We start from the raw sequence: 21,003 nt of genomic DNA, 5'->3' as shown, positions 1-21,003 counted from the left end.
GCCCATGAACTGGCTCCTGGGAACTCCCTGTGGGAGGAGAATCCCAGAATCCTAGAGTTGGAAGGGACCCCACGAGTCATCTAGTCCACCCCTGCAATGCAGGAATCTCAGCTCAAGCATCCCAGACTGGTGGCCACCCAAGCTCTGCTTAAAAACCTCACAGGAGGTTGGCATTCCCTTCTTTTATGCTGAAGTCCGTTTCACGGTCGATCAGCTCTTTACGGCCTGTGGATCTGCGGTTGAAGACGGCACATCCATCATATTCACATTTGTTTTTAATTGCTCCTTTAATTTCTTATATATTGCATGGAATTCAGATTGAAATGCAATAAATTACAATATATAAAATTGTATGAATATCCTAACTGATTTATAATGGTTTTTATTGCTTCTTTTATTTCTTGTGACACAATTTCAGTTCTAGGAATTCAAATCATGATACAATAAAATGCAAGATGAAAGCAATATGGGAAGCAATAAAATTACGATCTCTATTCCAGCACATCCCACTTGCTCCAACAAGACCCTCAGCAATTGCCAATTACCTGTGCTGTCCCCTTTTGACACAGCCACAGTTCAAAACCATTGATTATTGAACTAACCTTGATCAATAATGGTTTCTGAAGAGGAAGAGAACAGCCATAGCCCTGTTCCAAGAATGTTTTGCAAAACAGTCAGCAGCCTATTTGCTTGGCCTGAAAATAACCTTTTCTCTCAGCTAAATATATCCAGTTCTTCAGCCTCTTATTACAGGATTTGATCGCTTCCTGCCTCTTTGTCTGTCTCTGGGGAGCCTTTTCCAATTCACCAACGTCCTCCTTGAACTCTGGGCTCCAGAAACTGAGTTCTCCCATGACCTCCACCCAGCATCACACGCAGCAGTTCCCTCCCTTTCCTCTGGTCAGCCTGGGATGCTGCAAAGAGCAGCCAAGAGAGAAGACGGGGGCCAAACTCCACCCCATCCGGACCCCGACAACAAAGGCCCATCATGCAGCAAGTGGCAGCTGGCATGGGGGCAGTAATGTGGGCGATGTCTCTGTGGGACTCTGCAGGGGGCAAACTGGGCCACATCCATTTTGGGGCCAGGAAGGTGAGAACCAGATTAGAGATGTAAGGGCCTCGGGGACAGGGGGGTTGAATAAGGGGCCGTATCCCTGTTTCCCCCCCTCTGCAAAACCTTTGTTTTTCTTTCCCAGAAATGGAAAAAAAGTGTTAAGATTATGGCATATGAAAGGGTAGAGGCATTTGTTTTGATCTGGGCAAACCTTCCGTTTTCAAAAGTCCAGGATGCATTTGATGAAGAATAGGAAGAAGCAGAAACTCACGGCTCAGAACTGAAACAGACTAAACTGAACGGCGTCTCCCTCCCATCTTGACTCCCCCATGCCTTTTTTGTGGCTCTTTTGATGGAAACGTGCACTTTCTGTCTGCCTGACACTGTGGAGGACTGAGGGAGACATAGGGTTGTGCTCAGTGCTAGTCCTACGCAGAGTAGACCCACTGAAGTTAGTAGACATGGCTTGTTAGCCATTCCTTGATTCCTATCAGAGATTGGCTAGGTGAGGAGCAGCAGTGGACAGAGTCTGGCCAAGAGGCTCCCAGGGAGAGGGCAGAAGAGGGCAGCCTGGACCCAGGTTCATGGGGGGGGGGGAGCAGGACACACCCCAGAAGACGAGGAGGAGGAGGAGAGCTGGGAAATGCTGGCAGCTGGGAGTCGGAGGGCCTGAGCAAGGACAGGAATCAGGGTGAATAGAAGCAGCACCAGCAGATAGTGGACAGTCTGCCAGACCCCCCTCCCACCCTCAGGACTCAGCTACATTAGTCAAAAAAACCTCAGCAATTTGAATGCGTTGTAAACATGCAATGCCAGATGGGGCCAGAGAGCATTTTTACATAGGCAGTGGCGTAGCGTGGGTTGTCAGCACCCAGGGCAAGGCAAGTAATTTGCGCCCCCTAACCCGTGTATTTGCACCCCCTAACCTGTGGATTTGCGCCCCCTAACCCCCAGATGTTGCGCCCGGTGCGGCCAGCCCCCCTGCACCCCCCATGCTACGCCACTGTACATAGGGCTTTTTTAAAATAATGATTTCATTTCTGACTTATTTATAGCATTCCCCCCCCCCCCCGTGTGTAGATCCAGCCCTAGAACAAGATTACTCCACAGAACAGAACAGGAAACCCCAAGGAATGTGCCTGGTGCCTCGCCGTGGGCAGAGGGAGGGGTCTGAGACCTTGAAAATAGTCGGGGGGCCCCACACATTCTGAGCCCCAGCTCATGAGGAGGGAGTCTATTTCATGGATCTGAGTGGCGGGCCTTCTTTCCTTCTGCTCTTCCCAGAGGGTGTTTGCCGTCAGCTCCCCCGTGACAATTCCTTCCTTCTCTGAGTAGGACGTAGTTGGATACAACTCATAATAATTCCAGAACACATGATTTCCTCCATTTCTGACTACCATGTTGGTGGTTTCTCCTCTTTTTACTGTTTTTTGCCTGGCAAAACGAAAGAGTTGCCAAAGAGCCTCCTTGCAGGTCAGGCAGCTGGAAGCTCCGTGGAAAAGTAAATTCAGCCTGCAATTAGTGATTGAATACAATACGGAGTTATCGGACCAGGCACTGACCATCGTCTTATATCTTATTTATTCTGACTTACCTGTGATGTCAGTGAGAGGTCCTTCCATTGAACAAAGCTCACTTCCGCTGTCTGTAGCCACAGACAAAATTCAGCTTTATTTTGCTTGGGGATCAGCTGGGAGGGGCATATGCCAGGGCGAGAAGGGCCAAAGGGCCTCTGAGCACGTGCAGAGGGCCAGGAGTTGCAGTGGGGTCTTCTCTTTGGATTAGGGAAAAATCCAGACACCCTTCACCACTCCCCCCCCCCAATTTCCCTAAGCTGGTGGAGGGTCTGGATTGGCACATTGACCAGGCTGGACTGCGTCAAAAGAAGAGGAGCAGACTGGAGGCGGAATGCTGCTGTGACCATTGGGCGGCGCTGCCTCTGGGTCGTTTGGGAAAGCTTGCAAGCCCTCCCCACATTTTCTCTCTCTCCCCCCTCTGAACGATCCAAAGGGGAAAGGTGGCTGAGGGTTGGCGGTGTAATGAAGCACCCCCACTCATTCTCATCCCCCCCCAGCCCCATTGGAATGGAACACCCCCCCCCCCCAGTCCAAATGCTGCAACCTGGCTGGCTCAGCCCATCTTGGAATGAAGAGACCAAGCCCCAAAAGCCCTGTGGGTCTGGCCAGCAGGAAAAGCTCCCTTTCCTGAGTCTCCTGGGGTCCCCCCCAAAGAGCCCCCTACTGCCCCTCCACTTCGACCAATGAGCCCCGTTCGCTGAAAGACCACAGGGAGGTGCAAAGCATTTTCATTTGCTGTTTTATTACAAAGGGTTGTACAAACGGAAGACCAAAGTCTGTGGGGGGCCCCACGGCCTCACCTATTTCCCTCCCACCCAGAGCAGTGCAAATGTGGCCAGAGACCTCCCCCCCCCCAATAATCTGGAGCCCTGAGAGGGACCCAACTGGGACAGTGCCAGTTCTGCTCTGCCACCCACCCCAGCACGAGCCCCGCTTTAGGGGTTGGAGAAGTTGACCTGGCCAGGCAGCATCACGCCTCCCCCCCACTGATAAGGTGCTTTGGGAAGAATAGCTGGGACCCATATGGGGCAGATGTCGCCCACTGCCAGCACCAAGGGGCCCCAGCTGTGCCACTCCCCATGCCATCCTTGGAACCGAGGAAGTGCATCATGACCACCCAGGCCACCCAGACCCCACTGCTTCGCCCATTCAGCCATGTGGGATGGCACTCTCCGCCCCAAACTGTATCCAGGCTCCCAGCCGAGGGGGCTCTTGAGTCTCTGGGGGCGTCCCGGCAGGGCCCCTCCATGCTTTGCCAAATCCATGCTTCCTGCTTCCAGGGTGGAGTCTGGGAATCCTCTGGGGCCGAGGCCTCATCCTGCCACATTGAGCAGCCGGTCGCCACGCTGTCTCCTGTTACGTGGTTCCGGGTGGCTTGGGCCCTCCACTTCTGGAAGAGCTTCAGGGGTCCATGGAGAGGAGAAGGGACCTCTCTTCTGGGAAGGGCTGTGGTGCAGGGGCCACAGGGTCCTCTCTTCCTTCTCTCCCCTGGGGACCCCCTTCCTCCTCCAGGGAGCTCTGTGTGGTGCCCCATCTCCTCTCTCGCTCCCCAGGACCAAACAGTCTGGCCCCTGGGGGCCTGGGGCCCACAGAAAAAGAGGGCCCCCTTTGCCTAGGCTGTCCTGCCAGCTCTGCCTGTCCCTGGTTCACGGAGCCCCCTCGCGCCCCCCCCTTGCGCCTCACTTCTGCCTGTACTTCTCGCTGTTGGGGGAGAAGGACCTGGTGACGCCAAAGGGGCGCATGTTCCTCCCCGAGGTGATGAGAGCCCCAAAGCCATACTGGTGGGAGAAGGCGTAGCCAGAGCGCCGGGAGGCCTTGCGCTGCAGGCGCCGCTTGGGGGACGGAGGCAGCTGCCCCTTCTGAAGCTGCTTCACCATGTGCAAGACCTGCGGGCGGAAGGAGAGAGAGGAAAAGCTGCGCGGAGGGAGGAGGAAGGGCAGGCGGAAGCGTCGTCGGGGAGCAGGGGCAGGGGAGTCGCGCGGCTCTCTCAGAAGGTGGCGGCCTCTCCTTCTTGGAGGCTTTGAAGCAGAGGCCGTCTGTCAGGGATGCTTTAGGGTTGGGCTAGAGGACCTCTGGGGGTCCCTTCCAACTCTACAGTTCTAGGGACCTCTTTCTAAACTGTATTTTAAATTGTTTTCCCCCCTCTTTCCCCCCTATAATTTTTTTTACTGTGATTTTATTGGTATTAGCCACCCTGAGCCCGGCTCTGGCCGGGGAGGGTGGGGTATAAATAAAAATTTATTTATTTATTTATTTATTTATTTATTTATTTATTTATTTATTTATCCCCTAAGCCTCAGAAAAGTTGTGGCAGATTAAGCTGCCGCAGCCTCTCATTTCTATCTGCCAGGAGTGCCAGCAGGGGGGGCGGGCTGGAGAGGACAGAAATTCAAGAAAGCAACAAGGAGGATTGCCAAAGGACCCTTCAGGTATCACCAACGCACAGGTGCCACCTCACAGCCAAGATTGTGGGTGGCTGCAGCAACTTTGCCCGTTGACTTTGAGGGGGCCCAGCACCCAGAAAGATATGAATGTGGGTGTCGAAGCAACCACAGCCTCCTGGCGTTGACGCAGGGCACCACTGGGTCCCTGGCAACAGGCTTTCCCCCTGGCCCAGATTTCCCTACAGATTTTGAGGTCAGCGAAGTTGTGCAGATGCTGCGTATACTTACGCAAGTGAGGAGCTCCCCCTAACCAACCCCCCCCCCCCCCGGTCCTGCCTTGGAGACCCTGTGCCTCCCTGCAGAACGCACCACACCTGTGGCGGGGGCAAGGATTTGCAGCCTGCCCTGCTCAGGAGACTCCCTCTTTCTCGCCCTTTCAAAGAAAAGATGCCCAGGGAATTCATACAAGCCTGGGAGCGAAAGGGGAAGACGATCTGGGCTTTCAACTATTCCCGTGCTTAAAACAGGAATATCGTAACAAGAAATGGAAATGTTCTGTTTCCAACTGCAACTCAAAATTGCAGCAAAACCTAATTGGGGGGTGAGTGGGGAGGGAAAGGGGTCCCTGCAGGGCCAAGCTGCAGCCATGGAGCTCAGGGCAGGCTCCCCTCTGCGCCCCCAGGGCACCAGACTTTGGGGCTGGCAGGCTGAGAGGAAGCAGCAGGGGGCAGCAGAGATGCATGGCTGCTCTGGCAGATTAGGCTCTCAAGGGAGCTTTCCCGGGTCTTAAGGCTTGTTTGTTTGTTTGTGTCTGAAATGTTCAAAATAGTATTTTTCAATCTTAATAGCTCCTTGGCTAGCTTTGCTGCATTAAATGTGAATTCTGTACCTGGCTTTCTTATTTGGAATGTCTTATTTGGAAATCTTTAAGACCAAAGTTGTACTAATTTTGTTTGTTATGTTGCTTTGAATGTATATTTTATATTTCATCTGCTTCCATAATGTTTTATTTGGTGTTTTAACATTTAAACCACTTTGAGATTCCCCCCCCCCAAATAAAACAATATAGAAATAAATTGAATAAAATCAGCAATGATAACTCCAGTTTGGGCATGCTCTCATCTGCACTCTGACTAGAGATTTCAGATTTCTTTCACAGAGGGGCAGTGGCGGCTTCAGCCGACCACAGCCCACAGGAGGAGTGTGGGGGGGGGGTGCACAGTCCCTGAGCTGCAGCGCCTCCCCCCACTTCTTTCTAAAAATAGCCCTCTCCTCCTGCCCCAGTTCCTCTTAATCCATGTCCATAATCCGCACTCGCCTCTCAGCCGCAGATGGCCGGGGTCACTTGGCCCCTGGGATGGCAGGAAGCATCGCAGAAGCAGGCAGAGGCCAAGTGAGGGCAACTCCTCACCCCACCGCTTAGAGGCAAGCAGCCTGCCCCCCAGAAGCACCTGTGGCCTCTACATGCAGGGGGGAGGGGGCCTTACCTGGTCGCTGATGGTGGGCTTGAGCTGCACCTTCAGGAAGCGGAAGCCGACGACGGGGAGGACGCAGAGGGTGACGCAGAGGAAGATGGACAGCCAGATGTTGGGCTGGTTCAGGGTGTTCCGAGCCGAGCCTGGCAGGGAGAAGAAGAAGCGGGCAGGCGATGCAGCCGCCTGAGACTGCTGCTGGGACACAGCGGGCAGAACAAGCAGGGCTGGAGCTCCTGGGGGGTCAGCGATTGGCGGAGAAACTGATTCCCAAGTTGAGGGTTGCTTTCAGGACATGGGACTCTACGTGGGGCTGCCCTTGAGACTGACCCAGAAACTCCAGGGGGCGCAGAATGCCGCGGCGAGGCTCCTCACGGGGTCTCTGCCATGGGAGCATATTCACCCAGTGCTTTTCCAGCTGCACTGGCTCACGGTAGAGTACAGGGTCAGATTTAAGGTGCTGCTTTTGACCTTTAAAGCCCTTCACGGCCTAGGACCCTCGTACCTACGGGACCACCTCTCCTGGTATGCCCCACGGAGGACCTTATGGTCTTCAAACAGAAACATCTTGGAGGTCCCGGGCCACAGGGAGGTTAGGCTGGCCTCAACCAGAGACAGGGCTTTTTCGGCTGTGGCCCCGATCTGGTGGAACGCTCTGTCATAAGAGACTAGGGCCCTGCGGGACTTGACATCTTTCCGCAGGGCCTGCAAGACGGAGCTGTCCACCAGGCCTTTGGCCAAGGCGCAGTCTGACCCCCTCCTTTGGTAATCCTCACAGAACTCCAGCCCAATGGTTGCCATTAATCTGATTTGAATTGATTTTAGAACGAATGCTGAATTATTTTACTGTTGTTAGCCGCTCTGAGCCCGGCTTCAGCTGGGGAAGGGCGAGATATTAATACTTTATTATTATTATTATTATTATGATGATGATGATGATGATGATGATGATGCAGGGGCCAGGGGGAACGAGGAGCCTCCAGGGTCCTGTTGCTCTGGAGGCCCCTCCTGCCTGTGATTCCTGCATAGCAAGGGATTGGGCTGGATGACGCCTGGGGGTCCCTGTTGGCTCTACAGTTCCATGATTCTGTGGGAGAGATCATCAGGGGGTTTGGGCTGGGTGTTGATCAGTATGCGGATGACACCCAGCTCTACCTCTCTTTCAAATCAGAACCAGTGAAGGCGGAGAAGGTCCTGTGTGAGTGTCTGGGGGCTGTTGGAGGATGGATGGCGGCTAACAGATTGAGGTTGAATCCTGACAAGACAAAAGGGGGCAGGCTGGTGTGGTGTGGGGGATTCCCTGGTCCTGAATGGGGTCACTGTGCCCCTGAAGGACCAGGTGCGCAGCCTGGGAATCATTTTGGACTCACCGCTGTCCATGGAGGCACAGGTCAATTCTGTGTCCAGAGCAGCTGTCTACCAGCTCCATCTGGTCTGCAGGATGAGACCCTCCCTGCCCACAGACTGTCTGGCCAAAGTGGTGCATGCTCTGGTTATCTCCCGCTTGGACTACTGCCATGCGCTCTATGTGGGGCCACCTTTGAAGGTGACCTGGAAACTAATTAATCCAGCTAGACTGGTGACTGGGAGCGACTGCCGAGACCACATAACAACAGTCCTGAAAGACATACATTGGCTCCCAGTACGTTTCCGAGCACAATTCAAAGTGTTGGTGCTGACCTTGAAAGCCCTAAATGGCCTCAAAGGCCCAGTATACCTGAAGGAGCATCTCCACCCCCATCATTCAGCCCGGACACTGAGGTCCAGCTCCGAGGGCCTTCTGGCAGTTCCCTCATTGCGAGAAGCAAAGCTACAGGGAACCAGGCAGAGGGCCTTCTCGGTGGTGGCACCCGCCCTGTGGAACGCCCTCCCTTCAGATGTGAAGGAAATAAGCAGATATCTTATCTTTAAAAGACATCTGAAGGCAGCCCTGTTTATTTAATGCAGTATTGTATTTAACACTCAATTGGGAGCCACCCAGAGTGGTTGGGTGGGCGGGGTGCCAGATTGGGCGGGGTATAAATAATAAATTATTATTATTATTATTATTATTATTATTATTATTATTATTATTAAATTAATTATTTATTATTATTATTATTATTATTATTAGAAGAAGAGAAGAAGAGTTTGGATTTGATATCCCGCCTTTCACTCCCTTTAAGGAGTCTCAAAGCGGCTAACAATCTCCTTTCCCTTCCTCCCCCACAACAAACCCTCTGTGAGGTGAGGGGGGCTGAGAGACTTCAAGAAGTGTGACTGGCCCAGGGTCACCCAGCAGCTGCATGTGGAGGAGCGGAGACGCGAACCCGGTTCCCCAGATTACGAGACTACCGCTCTTAACCACTACACCACACTGGCTCTCTATTATTATTCCACATCTTCCTTTCCGCCCCTTCGCCTCTGAAGGACACCGTTGCCCAGGGAGCATCATCATAGCACCACAGAACTGCAGAGTTAGAAATGGGTCCCGAGGGTCATCTAGCCCAACCCCATGCAATGCAGGTGCCCACCACCCTCTGCCCCCGATTGCAGCACTCCCTGTTCCCCCAGCTGCCTTTGCTCAGGGCTGCTTGGCATGCCCAAGGACCGTTCTTTGGAGCTGACGCCAGCATTCAACAGGGGCTGGCTCCCCCCTGCCCTCATCCCTGGAAGAAGGTAGCTCTACGGCCCACGAGCCAGAAAGGGGGGCTGCCTGCCGACCCCCCTGATACCCACCGACGAAGGGGAAGGAGCCGGTGAAGATGAGGTAGGTGCCGTCGCTGTACATGGTGAAGGTGATGGCAAAGTACATGGCCAGGCTGCCCCAGATGAAGAGCTGGTTGACGGCCGTCCAGTAGGCAGTGTCCAGGCCCATCTGCAAGAGGGAGGCCAGGGAGAGCGTGAGAGAAGGAGGACAGCAGGAGAACCCGTGACCAGGCCAGGGGCCCCTCCAGACGCCACTTCTCTCAGGGGCCAAACAGATGCCCCACAGGGGAGACCGGCAAGCAGCCCTCTCCTTTTCTGCATTCAGAAGCATCGCTGCCTCCTGGCTAGGAGCCCTCGAAAGCCCTCTCCTCATCTATGAATTTGTCCAATCCTCTTTTAAAGCTGTCACAACACCCAGTGGCAGGGAGTTCCAAAGTTTAACTATGTGCTGTATGAACTATGTGCTTCTTCCCACATTCAGCTTCCCTGGATGCCCAGATAGTTCTAGAGAGAGGGAGGGAGAAAAACTCCCTCCCTTCCCTCCACGGCAGGCATCGTTTTGTAAACCTCTATCGTGCCCCCTCTTCCCTGCCTTTTCTCTAAACTGAAAAGTCCCCAGCGCTGCAGCTTTTCTTCCCTGGGGAGTCACTGTACAGTCAAACCTTGGTTGTCAAACATAATCCGTTCCGGGAGCCTGTTCTGCTCCGAAATGTTCAACAACCGAGGCACAGCTTCTAACCCCCTTCCCCTCTTTCCTTTTCCCTTTCTCCTTCTGTGATAGAACTCCTATTTGGGGACTTCCCTGGCTTTTTTCTGGCCCACGTAGGACCAGTCTGGATAGTTGGCCTTGGTGAAGATTTGACGTTTTTATCCCCCCAAAAGTTTTTGATTTGAGTTTTTACTGAAATGAGGTTGCACTTTAATGTTGTGTTTTAATCTTGTTTTTGAGTTGTATTTTAATCAATTGTCTTTATACCTGGTGTTAGCCGCCCGGAGCCTGGTCTTGGCTGGGGAGGGCAGGGTATAAATAAAATTTACTATTATATTATTATTATTAATTGGCTGCAAGAGCCTCTTGCATTCAAGAGGAAGCTGCGTCAGACATTTGGCTTCTGAAAAACGTTCAGAAACCGGAGCATTTGCTTGGGGTTTTGGCGTTCGGGAGCCAAAACATTCCAAAACAGAGGTGTTCGGGAGCCGAAGTCTGACTGTCTTTCCATTGCGCTCTCTCTCTCTCTCCTCCCCTCTGTTTTCTGCTATGCTGAAGAGTCTTCATCGCACCCTCAACTCCCCAAGGAACTCCAGCCTCCCAGAAATAGGGACAGGCATTGACCCTTGCTTCTCTCACTCCAGGCAAGGCCATTCATTTGCAAAATCCTAACCCCCCTCCCATATCTCCTGCCACCCCATGGACCACTTGGAAGTTGCTGAGGCTGTGAGCTCCTGAGGTCCAGCTCCGAGGGCCTTCTGGCGGTTCCCTCCCTGTGAGAAGCCAAGTTACAGGGAACCAGGCAGAGGGCCTTCTCAGTGGTGGCACCCGCCCTGTGGAACGCCCTCCCACAAGATGTCAGAGATTAAAATAACTACCAAACTTTTAGAAGACATCTGAAGGCAGCCCTGTTTAGGGAAGCTTTTAATGTTTAATAGGTTATTGTATTTTAATATTCTGTTGGAAGCCGCCCAGAGTGGCTGGGGAAACCCAGCCAGATGGGCGGGGTATAAATAAATTATTATTATTATTATTATTATTATTATTATTATTATTATTATTAGTATTAGTATTAGTATTATTATTATTATTAGACCAGAATAAATTCTGGCCCACTTTAACACTCCCTGAAATATCCTTGGAGTCGAGAGTGGATTCCATGCTCTTTATTCAGCTCACAGTGGTGAGGAGGAATGGAAGTTCCCCCAGAATGTCTGCTTTATATATGTTATTTACACAATGGGCCCCCTGTGATTGGCTAATTCCGGGATTCACCTGTAGGCCAATCAGGTTGCGGGTTCACTTCCACCTGGAGCTGGTTTGGGTGGCTCCTGTGGACCAATCAGACTGCTGCATCCTGGACCCTATTGTTCTAGGACCAATCAGACTGCTGCCTTTTGGATCCTATTCAACTCAGTACATAACACTCCCCATCCCAATATGTCATTTTGCTGCATCAGCTGAGGACGGGAAGTCCTGCATTCTCCCCATGGGCCTGGCAGAGGCCCCAGGGCCCCACACAAGCCCCGCCTGTGGCAGGCAGCGACCCCTTACCTGGACGGAGACCACAATGAGCAGGCAGGTCTGGGCCATGAGTGCAAAGGACTGGTAGTCGGCGATGGCCTTCCCGTCGCTCCTCAGGGAGTCAAAGAGGGTCCCGTAGGGGACGAAGAAGAGGACCAGGGAGCTGTAGACGCTGTAGAGGACGCACTTGACAAACTCCTTCTTGTTGAAGTAGAGGTTCTGCTGGCCAGGCATGTAGAGCTGCGGGAATTGCAGGCTCCACCGGTCATCCACGTCCTGGGGGTGGAAAGTGGAGGGGGGGTGTTTTGAGATGGCAAATAAGGTGGCTGCCCACCCCTCCTCGCCCACCTGCAGGATCCGCCCTCGACACCCACCACTTCTGCAAAGCCTCTAGCTCAAACCGGCAGACCTCACTCACCCTCAAACCAAAAGTAAGTTGAAGCCACACAGGGCCGGCCCACCTATGAGGCAACTGCCTCAGGCGGCAGGACCAACAGGAGAAGCAGATTCGGACTCAGATCTTTATCCCCACCCCCTCCTTGCTCCGGATATAGATATTCTCTCAGCCCTTCTTCCCTGGCAGGAAGGGGGCACCTTTTTGTGGCTTGCCTCAGGCGGCAAAGTGTCTTGGGCCGGCCTGACAAACCATAACAATATGCAACCCTGCAATGCTTTGGGGTCTATTGTGACACAGACATCTTTTCCCTTTCCCTCCATCTGCACATGGCTGTGACGGGCTGTTTTGTACGTGGATTAGAGATGGCCACCTAGATCGCCTCCTGCCCCACAGAAGAGCCCCATTCCAGATGCAACATCAGCATCTCTGCCCCACCAGTTACTCCCAGCTGACAGTCTGCTCCCCTGCTCTTTCACTTAGGAATGTTCTTCTAAGTTTCTGGTTTTATATACAGTCATACCTCGGGATAAATACGCTTCAGGTTGAGCGCGTTACTTCCGGGTTTCGCTGCTCACGCATGTGCAGACAGTGAAAATGACATCCTGCGCACGCGCAGATGTGCTGTTGTGTCTTACGTTCTGTTCAGGACGCGAACGGGGCTCCAGAACGGATCTAGTTCGCATCCCAAGGTAGCACTGTATAAGATTTTATTAAAGCTTCTCATAATACAGTACAATAAAAAACAGACTACAGTGGACCCTCGGGATATAAACTTAATTCGTTCCAGGGTCCGTTTGCACCCTGAAAATTACATAAATAGAGGTGTGCGCTTCTGCGCATGCATACACAGCAAAACCCAGAAGAATACACTTCTGGGTTTGCTGTGGCCGTAACCCGAAGATTCTGTATCCAGAGGGATACGTAAGTAGAGGTATGACTGTAATCCCCAAACCCCCCGAAAGAGCATCTTAAGCCTTGTATCATGGGAGGACCATCTTGACTCTCGCCTGGGAGCATCTCCGGCTTCCCCCATTGCCCCGCCTCAGATGATCTTCCCTTCCCTGCCCCACACTAAGGGGTCCTTCCCCTGCCAGCCTTCACCAAGAAGCCTCAGCGAAAATTGCTTCCACCCGCTGGTCTTAGCCTGGACATCTAGGCTTCCAACCCTGGATACTCCCAATTTGGAAAAGGCTTTCCTCCCCTCCCAGCCCAGCCCTGTGACAGGGAGGAACCCAGCGCACACCCCTGGGCTGAGCATGCCGGTGCCCACCTGCGCATGCCTGTCTACCTGTGCTGTGTGTGTGCCTGTGTGTTGGAGGGGCAGCCTGACCCCAGGGCAGCCCCCAGGCAGAGAGAGGCAAGTCACCCCGATGGCAGGGCTGGGGCCAGAAACAGAGCCCTCTGCTCCCAGTTGTGGGGCAAACTCCTGACCGAACGAAGAGGGCAGCAAACAAACCAAGGAGCCGTACCTGGTCAAAGAGGCTCATTCCCAGGACAGGTAAGGAGGTGTACACCATGTTGTAAAGAGTGATGAACCATTCGTCATACACCGTCTGCAGAGGCCAAGAGAGGGAGGAAATGAGAAAAGCCCCACGCAGAGCAGCAGCAGAGGCGCAGTCCCAGGGCCCTTGGGCCCAAGGGTGCGTCGGGCGGCCTCTGGTGCCAGCGGGTGGGTGTCCCAAGGGAGGGCTAGCAAGAGAGGAGAACAAGGCCCAGGCAGCTGCTGGGAAGCCAAGGGTGTAAATATGTGGTCGAAAGACAGGGGCAGAAATAAGGAGCCCACAGGGCATGGTCTAAGGTGAGTATCTCAGTGGGGAGGGAAAAGGTAAAGGGACCCCTGACCATGAGGTTCAGTCGTGACCAACTCTGGGGATTACGGCGCTCATCTCACTTTATTGGCCGAGGGAGCCAGCGTACAGCTTCCAAGTCATGGCCAGCATGACTAAGCCGCATCTGGCAAACCAGAGCAGCGCACGGAAACACCGTTTACCTTCCCACTGGAGCGGTACCTATTTCCCTACTTGCACTATATGCTTTCGAACTGCTAGGTTGGCAGCAGCAGGGACAGAGCAACGGGAGCTCACCCCGCCGACCTTCTGATCGGCAAGCCCAAGAGGCTCAGTGGTTGACCACAGCGCCACCCGCATCCCTTTCAGTGGGGAGAACCAGGTGGAAATCTCCGCTCAGCAGTGAATTGGGGAGGGGGTGTCTGGAAATGGCCTCCTCTGTCAGCTAGGACAGAGGTGAAAATATTGTTTTGAATTTTTTGGGTGGGGTGGTGTCGGTGTCAGTGTGCGCCATGCACCAAATCAGTGACAAATCAGCCTTAGTGCTGGAGTTGCGTCTTGAGGTGCCGCGTGCAACCACAGAAACTGGTTTGGGACTGCTTTGGCAAGCTTGCTCTCGGACTCACTACCCCCACAGATAGAGGAGCCCCAAAACAGGGAGGTCCTCAGGACATTGTGCGCGTGGAGCCCCTCAATTCACAACAATATTAAGGATCATAAAACTGTAGAGCTGGAAGGGATCCCAAAGGCCGTCTGGCCTGACCCCCTGCCGTGAAGGGATCACAGCTAAAGCAAGGTGCTGCAGGAGACCTTTGGAAAGGGAAGGAGCCCTCTCGTGTCACTGATCCCCAGGACTGCAGGAGCCCCCCTCCTGCGCCCCACCTGCTGCCCATGAACAAAGCTCTGTGCAAAGTCCCTGTGGTGTTCTGGAGCCCTTGGCGCCTGCAAAGAATGGTTGTGAGCACCCTGCATTGCGGGGGGTTGGAGCAGATGACCCTTGATGTCCCTTCCAGCTCCACAGTGCTATGACAACATTTTGGAGGTCCCAGGTTGCAAGGTGGTTAGATTGGTCTCAACTAGGGCCAGGGCCTTTTCAGTGCTGGCCCCGACTTGGTGGAACGCTCTGTCCCAAGAGACTAGTGCCCGGCGGGACCTGACGTCTTTCCACAGGGCCTGCAAGACAGAGCTGTTCCACCTGGCCTTTGGTCTGGACTCACTCTGACCCTTATGTTTCCCTCCCTTATGGTCTTGATCTATCGGCTACTTTTAAAATGAGGCTGCATTTTAAATTGCATTTTAACCTGTATTTTAAATTGGGTTTCCCCCATCCCTTCCCACCTATTATGTTTTTACTGTGATTTTATTGGTGTTAGCCGCCCTGAGCCCAGCTCTGGGCATAAATATCATTTATTTATTATTATTATTAATTATTATTATTATTATTATTACTATTATTATCATCATCATCATCATCATCATCATCCAAGGCAGGAAGCTTCCTCCGCCCTTCCTGAACTGTCCCCTCCTGCAAAAGACCCCTACCTGAAATGCAAAAATGAATGAGGGAGTGAAAATCTCAGAGAAGATGGAGAGAACAAAAGGCAAAAGGCAGAGGAAAGACCAGCTGGCCAGCCTGGAGGGAGGAGCCAGTGTGTACATGCAAGGAGGGCAGGGAAGGTGGGGCCCAGCACCCCCAGAGCCCAAGGAGGCATTGCCCAGCTCCAGAAGATCCTAAGGGGTGCTCTGTGCAGGCTCAGAGTCTGTATTTGGGGCTGCACAGATCCAGCAAAGCCTGGCAGTCGAGCACAAACTGCTTGGAGGTGTTTTTTTTTTTTAATGGCAATCAAGCAATATATTATTTTTTTGATAATTTTTTTTTTAATTAACTGAGTAGCTCCGCTCTCAGGAGAGGCACTGGGGTTCCCAGTTCTTGCTTGCTCCTGTCAGAGGAAACGTTGGCAATTCCCGGCAATTTTAAGGGGTGGTCAGCAGAGAGCAGCAGAGGCCTGCCAAAACGGCCGTCGCCTGCTGGCAGGGCTCACCTGTGCAGAGAATCCGGAGAAGAAGCCGTACCAGAAGTGGACCAGCGTGAAGGCGAAGTTCTTGTAGAAGAAGTAGGCCAGGAACTTGCACATGCGGATGTAGGACCAGCGTCCGTGGACCAGCAGCAGCCGCTGCAGGTAGCGGAACTGCGCAAAGGAGAAGTCGCTGGACAGCACGGCCTGCATCCCCTCCTGGCCGCTGATGCCAACGCCAATGTGGGCGGCTGGAAGAGAGGGAGAGGGAGCCCGGAAGCAGCCACGTCAGGACAAGGGGGTCCAGCGCCCTGCTGCCCTGGGGCCAAGCAGGCATCCCCCTGGAAAGGGGCCCACAAATAGCAGCAGCAGCCTCTGCCCTTGTGCTTCCAGCAACTGGCACTCAGGGGCATCCAATGGGGCAATAATTGGCATGAGTCTGTGCCCCCTGCCTGTGCCCACCTCTCTTACACAGGTTTCCCCCACCATCTGCTTTCTTACAAATAAAGTGGGGGAGGAGAGGGTCGACTCTTGACTCATTTCATTACTATACCTCTTTAAATTTTTAAGAAAAAAACCTCAAGGCGCTTTACGACCTACATTCAAACATCAAGCAGCACATTTCAAAACAAAACATACAGAAGAACATCAGCTGCACCATATACATTCAAAACGAGTCATTAGCAGGAAACTGAAATTGTGTCGTAAAGATTTCAGAACAAAGCCTTACAAAGGAAGGTCGAGAACACACATTTGAAAGAGCATAATTAGCAAGAGAATAAGACATTATCGTATTAAACACGGATTGAGAGAGTAGGTAGAGATTCTCTTCCCATCGAAGGAGGGCTCTCTGCCTCATTCTCCACCTCTGCAGAACCAGAGAAGTGCCTCCTGGATCAGGCCCGTGGGGGCCCATCTGGTCCGGCCTCCTGTTCTCAGAGTGGCCAAGCAGATTCCTCAAATGGGAAACCCGCAAGCAGGATCCGGGCCCAAGAGCCCCCTCCCCTCCTGGGGTTTCCAGGAACATTGCTGTCTCCAGCCAGGAAGGCAGAGAATCGCCATCCAGGCTAGGGGCCATCGATAGTCCTCTTCTCCATGGATATCTCTAATCCTCTTTTAAATCTCCAGGATCAGGGCCAGAGAGAGAGCACAGCCCCAACCCCACTGGCCACCCCCTTCCTCATCAAATAGAGCCCCCACCCCGTAGCAGATTCCTCTTCTAGCGAGAGTCCCAGGTGGGGCTCACCATCCCCAGGAAGTTGCTGTGGGGCACCCCTCTCTTGGGGCTGGGGGGGGGGCTGGGTGTCCTTCCCACCCCACCCTTGTTTTGCATGTGAGGTCCTTTTAATCCATCCCATTATTTCCCCCACTGCTCAGAAACCGCAGCATCTCGCTTGACAGCCAATTAGGCACATTTAACTAATGAGAGCATTGGATGCACCCGAAGGCTGATGGGCTGCTGTGGAGATTTCTGCAGCGCAATGAGCCGATGAAGTCCTGAAGCTGCTTCTCCCTGGGACTCTGAGGCTGGATCCTGCCTTCAGTGGCCCAGGTGCCCCCCCCTCACAAAGGTCCCCCCCTTAGACTTGCAGGGCCCTCACCCTTGATCATGCTGACGTCGTTGGCCCCGTCCCCGATGGCCAGCGTGACGGCGTTCTTGTACTTCTTCACCAGCTCCACCACCTGCGCCTTCTGCAGAGGCGTCACCCGGCAGCAGATCACCACCTTGCAGAGGCAGGCCGTGCGTACCAGCTCCAGCTCCAGCTCCCCTTCCTGGGCATAGGCCTGCGGGGGGAGACACACACAGGGAGGGTGCGGGGACAGGAACAATGTGGGATGTGATACGTAAGTAGCAGTCAAGTACAACATTCCTCGTTTTCCTAGAGTAGACATGCAGGGGAATATTTGGTCCAGCCAGTCAAAAACTTCCTGTTTCCTCCTGGCTGGACCATACTTCCTTTGCATGTGACTAGAGGTGGGCGTGACCCTACCTGTCCAGGTAACAAAAGGACAAGGCACGCAGCACTCTCTCTCTTTGACTTCCTCCATCGCTGGAGCAGCTTTTTAGCTAGAAATGCCCTTTTGTCTTTTAGCCGACAGAGGACACTGGGATTATCCCCATATGGGATAGACCCACATGTATATACAGTGGTACCTTGGGTTACAGACGCTTCAGGTTACAGACTCCGCTAACCCAGAAATAGTACCTCGGGTTAAGAACTGAAATCGTGCTCTGGCGGTGCGGCAGCAGCAGGAGGCCCCATTAGCTAAAGTGGTGCTTCAGGTTAAGAACAGTTTCAGGTTAAGAACAGACCTCCAGAACGAATTAAGCTCTTAACCCGAGGTACCACTGTATCTGTAACTAAGTCTGCCTTCAGGGATCCCACTGTGAACTGATGTGAGTAAACTTCAGTACATCACACACTGTGAGGGTATGGATGCAGTAACCTGAGCATCAGGGCTTGACCCCACCAAACACCCATCAAGTGATACAAAAGAGATATTTACATTTCTCTGTTTCCCAGCCAAGTTCATCACACCCTTTTGTCGTCATCTCGGTTTGTAATTGTTTCTGGAATGGCTACCTGTCTGGCACCCAGGTCAGGGGCAGAAGAAGGAGGGGGGGTGCGGTCTGCCCCAGGTGTCACACTGAGGGGGGTGATAAAATTCCAGGTGGCACTCACCACAGGGCCTGCAGCGTGCCCGAATCACACATCTTTCCTGGGAGAGACGCAGTGGCTTGGGCACCCGCAGGCTCTGCGCTGCCCCAAATGGTGCGCCCGCTCGCTCCCTGCCAGCTCTAGGGCGACTGAGTAGGAGGAGGCAGGCAGACTCTAGAGGCCCCGCAGTGCTCCCTGCCCCTGGGTACGCCACCCAGGTGCCCGAGCAGCTTCCTTCGCCTCTGACCCAGGTGTCAGGATGCCAGAGATTATCCCTCAGGCAGAGGGGTGGCTGCCCTCCCTCATGTCCCAAGCTACCCCCTTGGTAGCCATTTCCTTCCTGAACAGAACAACGTTGGAATGGTGTGAATCCGATACTGGAGTGATTTTATATGAATTTCTGAAGTTTCCTTAGTGAGCCAGTACTTAGATGGATCACTGCCTTGCCGTGGCGAAGGGGCTTGAAGAACTCAGAGAAGCTATGAACTATGCCGAGCAGGGCACCCAAGATGAACAGGTCATAGTGGAGAGTTTTGACCAAACGTGATCCACCTGGAGGAGGAACCGGCAAGCCACTCCAGTATCCCTGCCAAGAAAACTCCATGGACAAAGACAACAGGAATATAAAAGTTATGACGCTGGAAGATGAGCCCCTCAGGTCGGAAGGCGTCCAACATGCTACTGGGGAAGAGCGGAGGGCAAGTACAAGTAGATCCAGAGCTGATGAAGCGGCTGGGCCAAAGCCGAAAGGACGCTCAGTTGCGGATATGCCTGGAAGCGAAAGGAAAGTCCAGTGCTGTAAAGAAAAATATTGCATAGGAACCTGGAATGTAAGAACCATGAACCTGGGTAAGTTGGATGTGGTCAAAAATGAGATGGCAAGAATAAATATTGACATCCTGGGCATCAGTGAGCTAAAATGGACGGGAATGGGCGAATTCAGTTCGGATGACCATCATATCTACTACTGTGGGCAAGAAACCCGCAAAAGAAATGGAGTGGCCCTCATAGTCAACAAAAGAGTTGCGAAAGCAGTACTGGGATGCAATCTCAAAAATGATAGAATGATCTCGATACGAATCCAAGGCAGACCTTTTAACATCACAGTAATCCAAGTTTATGCACCAACTACTGGTGCAGAAGAAACTGAAATTGACCAATTCTATGAAAACTTACACCACCTTATAGAAGTGACACCAAAGAAGGATGTTCTTCTCATTATAGGAGATTGGAATGCTAAAGTAGGGAACCAAGAGATAAAAGGAACAACTGGCAAGTTTGGCCTTGGAGAACAAAATGAAGCAGGGCAAAGGCTAATAGAGTTCGGTCAAGAGAACAAGCTGGTCATCACAAACACACTTTTCCAACAACACAAGAGACGACTCTACACGTGGACATCACCAGATGGGCAGCATCGAAATCAGATTGATTATATTCTCTGCAGCCAAAGATGGAGAAGCTCGATACAGTCAGCAAAAACAAGACCTGGAGCTGACTGTGGCTCAGATCATCAGCTTCTTATAGCAAAATTCAAGCTTAACCTGAAGAAAGTAGGAAAAACCACTGGGCCGGTAAGATACAATCTAAACCAAATCCCTTATGAATACACAGTGGAAGTGAGGAACAGGTTTAAGGATTTAGATTTGCTGGACAGAGTGCCTGAAGAACTATGGATGGAGGCTCGCAACATTATACAGGAGGCAGCAACGAAAACCATCCCAATGAAAAGGAAATGCAAGAAAGCAAAGTGGCTGTCCAATGCGGCCTTACAAATAGCGGGGGAGAGAAGGCAAGCAAAATGCGAGGGAGATGGTGAAAGATACAGGAAATTGAATGCAGATTTCCAAAGAACAGCAAGGAGAGACAAGAAGACCTTCTTAAACGAGCAATGCAAAGAAATAGAGGAAAGCAATAGAATGGGAAGAACCAGAGATCTGTTCAAGAAAATTGGAGATATGAAAGGAACATTTCGTACAAAGATTTCCATAATAAAGGACAAAAGTGGAAAGGACCTAACAGAAGCAGAAGACATCAAGAAGAGGTGGCAAGAATACACAGAGGAATTATACCAGAAAGAAATGGATGTCTCGTATACCCCAGGTAGTGTAGTGAAGTCAAATGGGCCTTAGAAAGCACTGCAAATAACAAGGCCAGTGGAAGTGATGGTATTCCAGCTGAACTATTTAAAATTTTAAAAGATGATGCTGTTAAGGTGCTACACTCAATATGCCAGCAAGTTTGGAAAACTCAGCAGTGGCCAGAGGATTGGAGAAGATCAGTCTACATCCCAATCCCAAAGAAGGGCAGTGCCAAAGAATGCTCCAACTACCGCACAATTTCACTCATTTCACACGCTAGCAAGGTTATGCTTAAAATTCTACAAGGAAGGCTCAAGCAGTATGTGGACCGAGAACTCCCAGAAGTGCAAGCTGGATTTAGAAGAGGCAGAGGAACTAGAGACCAAATTGCAAACATGCGCTGGATTATGGAGAAAGCTAGAGAGTTTCAGAAAGACATCTACTTCTGCTTCATTGATTATGCAAAAGCCTTTGACTGTGTCAACCACGGCAAACTATGGCAAGCTCTTAAAGAAATGGGAGTGCCTGATCACCTCATCTGTCTCCTGAGAAATCTCTATGTGGGACAAGAAGCTACAGTTAGAACTGGATATGGAACAACTGATTGGTTCAAAATTGGGAAAGGAGTACGACAAGGCTGTATTTTGTCTCCCTGCTT

At 52.2% G+C, this 21,003-nt stretch overlaps 1 protein-coding gene across 1 annotated transcript in view; it reads right to left on the bottom strand.

Annotated features, from left to right (window-relative positions):
• Window positions 1–3,353: 3,353 nt before the first annotated feature.
• The window catches only part of LOC310827069 (phospholipid-transporting ATPase ID-like), a 76,057-nt gene continuing 58,407 nt past the window's right edge, over window positions 3,354–21,003 (bottom strand). The window contains exons 22-28 of the mRNA XM_083702649.1: window positions 17,209–17,392; window positions 15,635–15,858; window positions 13,275–13,358; window positions 11,439–11,684; window positions 9,206–9,344; window positions 6,503–6,633; window positions 3,354–4,517 (exon numbers count right to left, since the gene is read on the bottom strand). Of these exons, the coding sequence (XP_083558775.1) occupies window positions 4,311–4,517; window positions 6,503–6,633; window positions 9,206–9,344; window positions 11,439–11,684; window positions 13,275–13,358; window positions 15,635–15,858; window positions 17,209–17,392 (1,215 nt within the window). The 3' untranslated portion in view covers window positions 3,354–4,310. The remainder of the gene's footprint in view (window positions 4,518–6,502; window positions 6,634–9,205; window positions 9,345–11,438; window positions 11,685–13,274; window positions 13,359–15,634; window positions 15,859–17,208; window positions 17,393–21,003) is intronic.

Source organism: Podarcis gaigeae, assembly GCF_964106915.1.
Source record: "Podarcis gaigeae genome assembly, chromosome: 11".
NCBI lineage: Eukaryota > Metazoa > Chordata > Lepidosauria > Squamata > Lacertidae > Podarcis > Podarcis gaigeae.
Note: the sequence above shows the minus strand (reverse complement) of the source record. Positions and strands in the feature narration are given on the sequence as shown.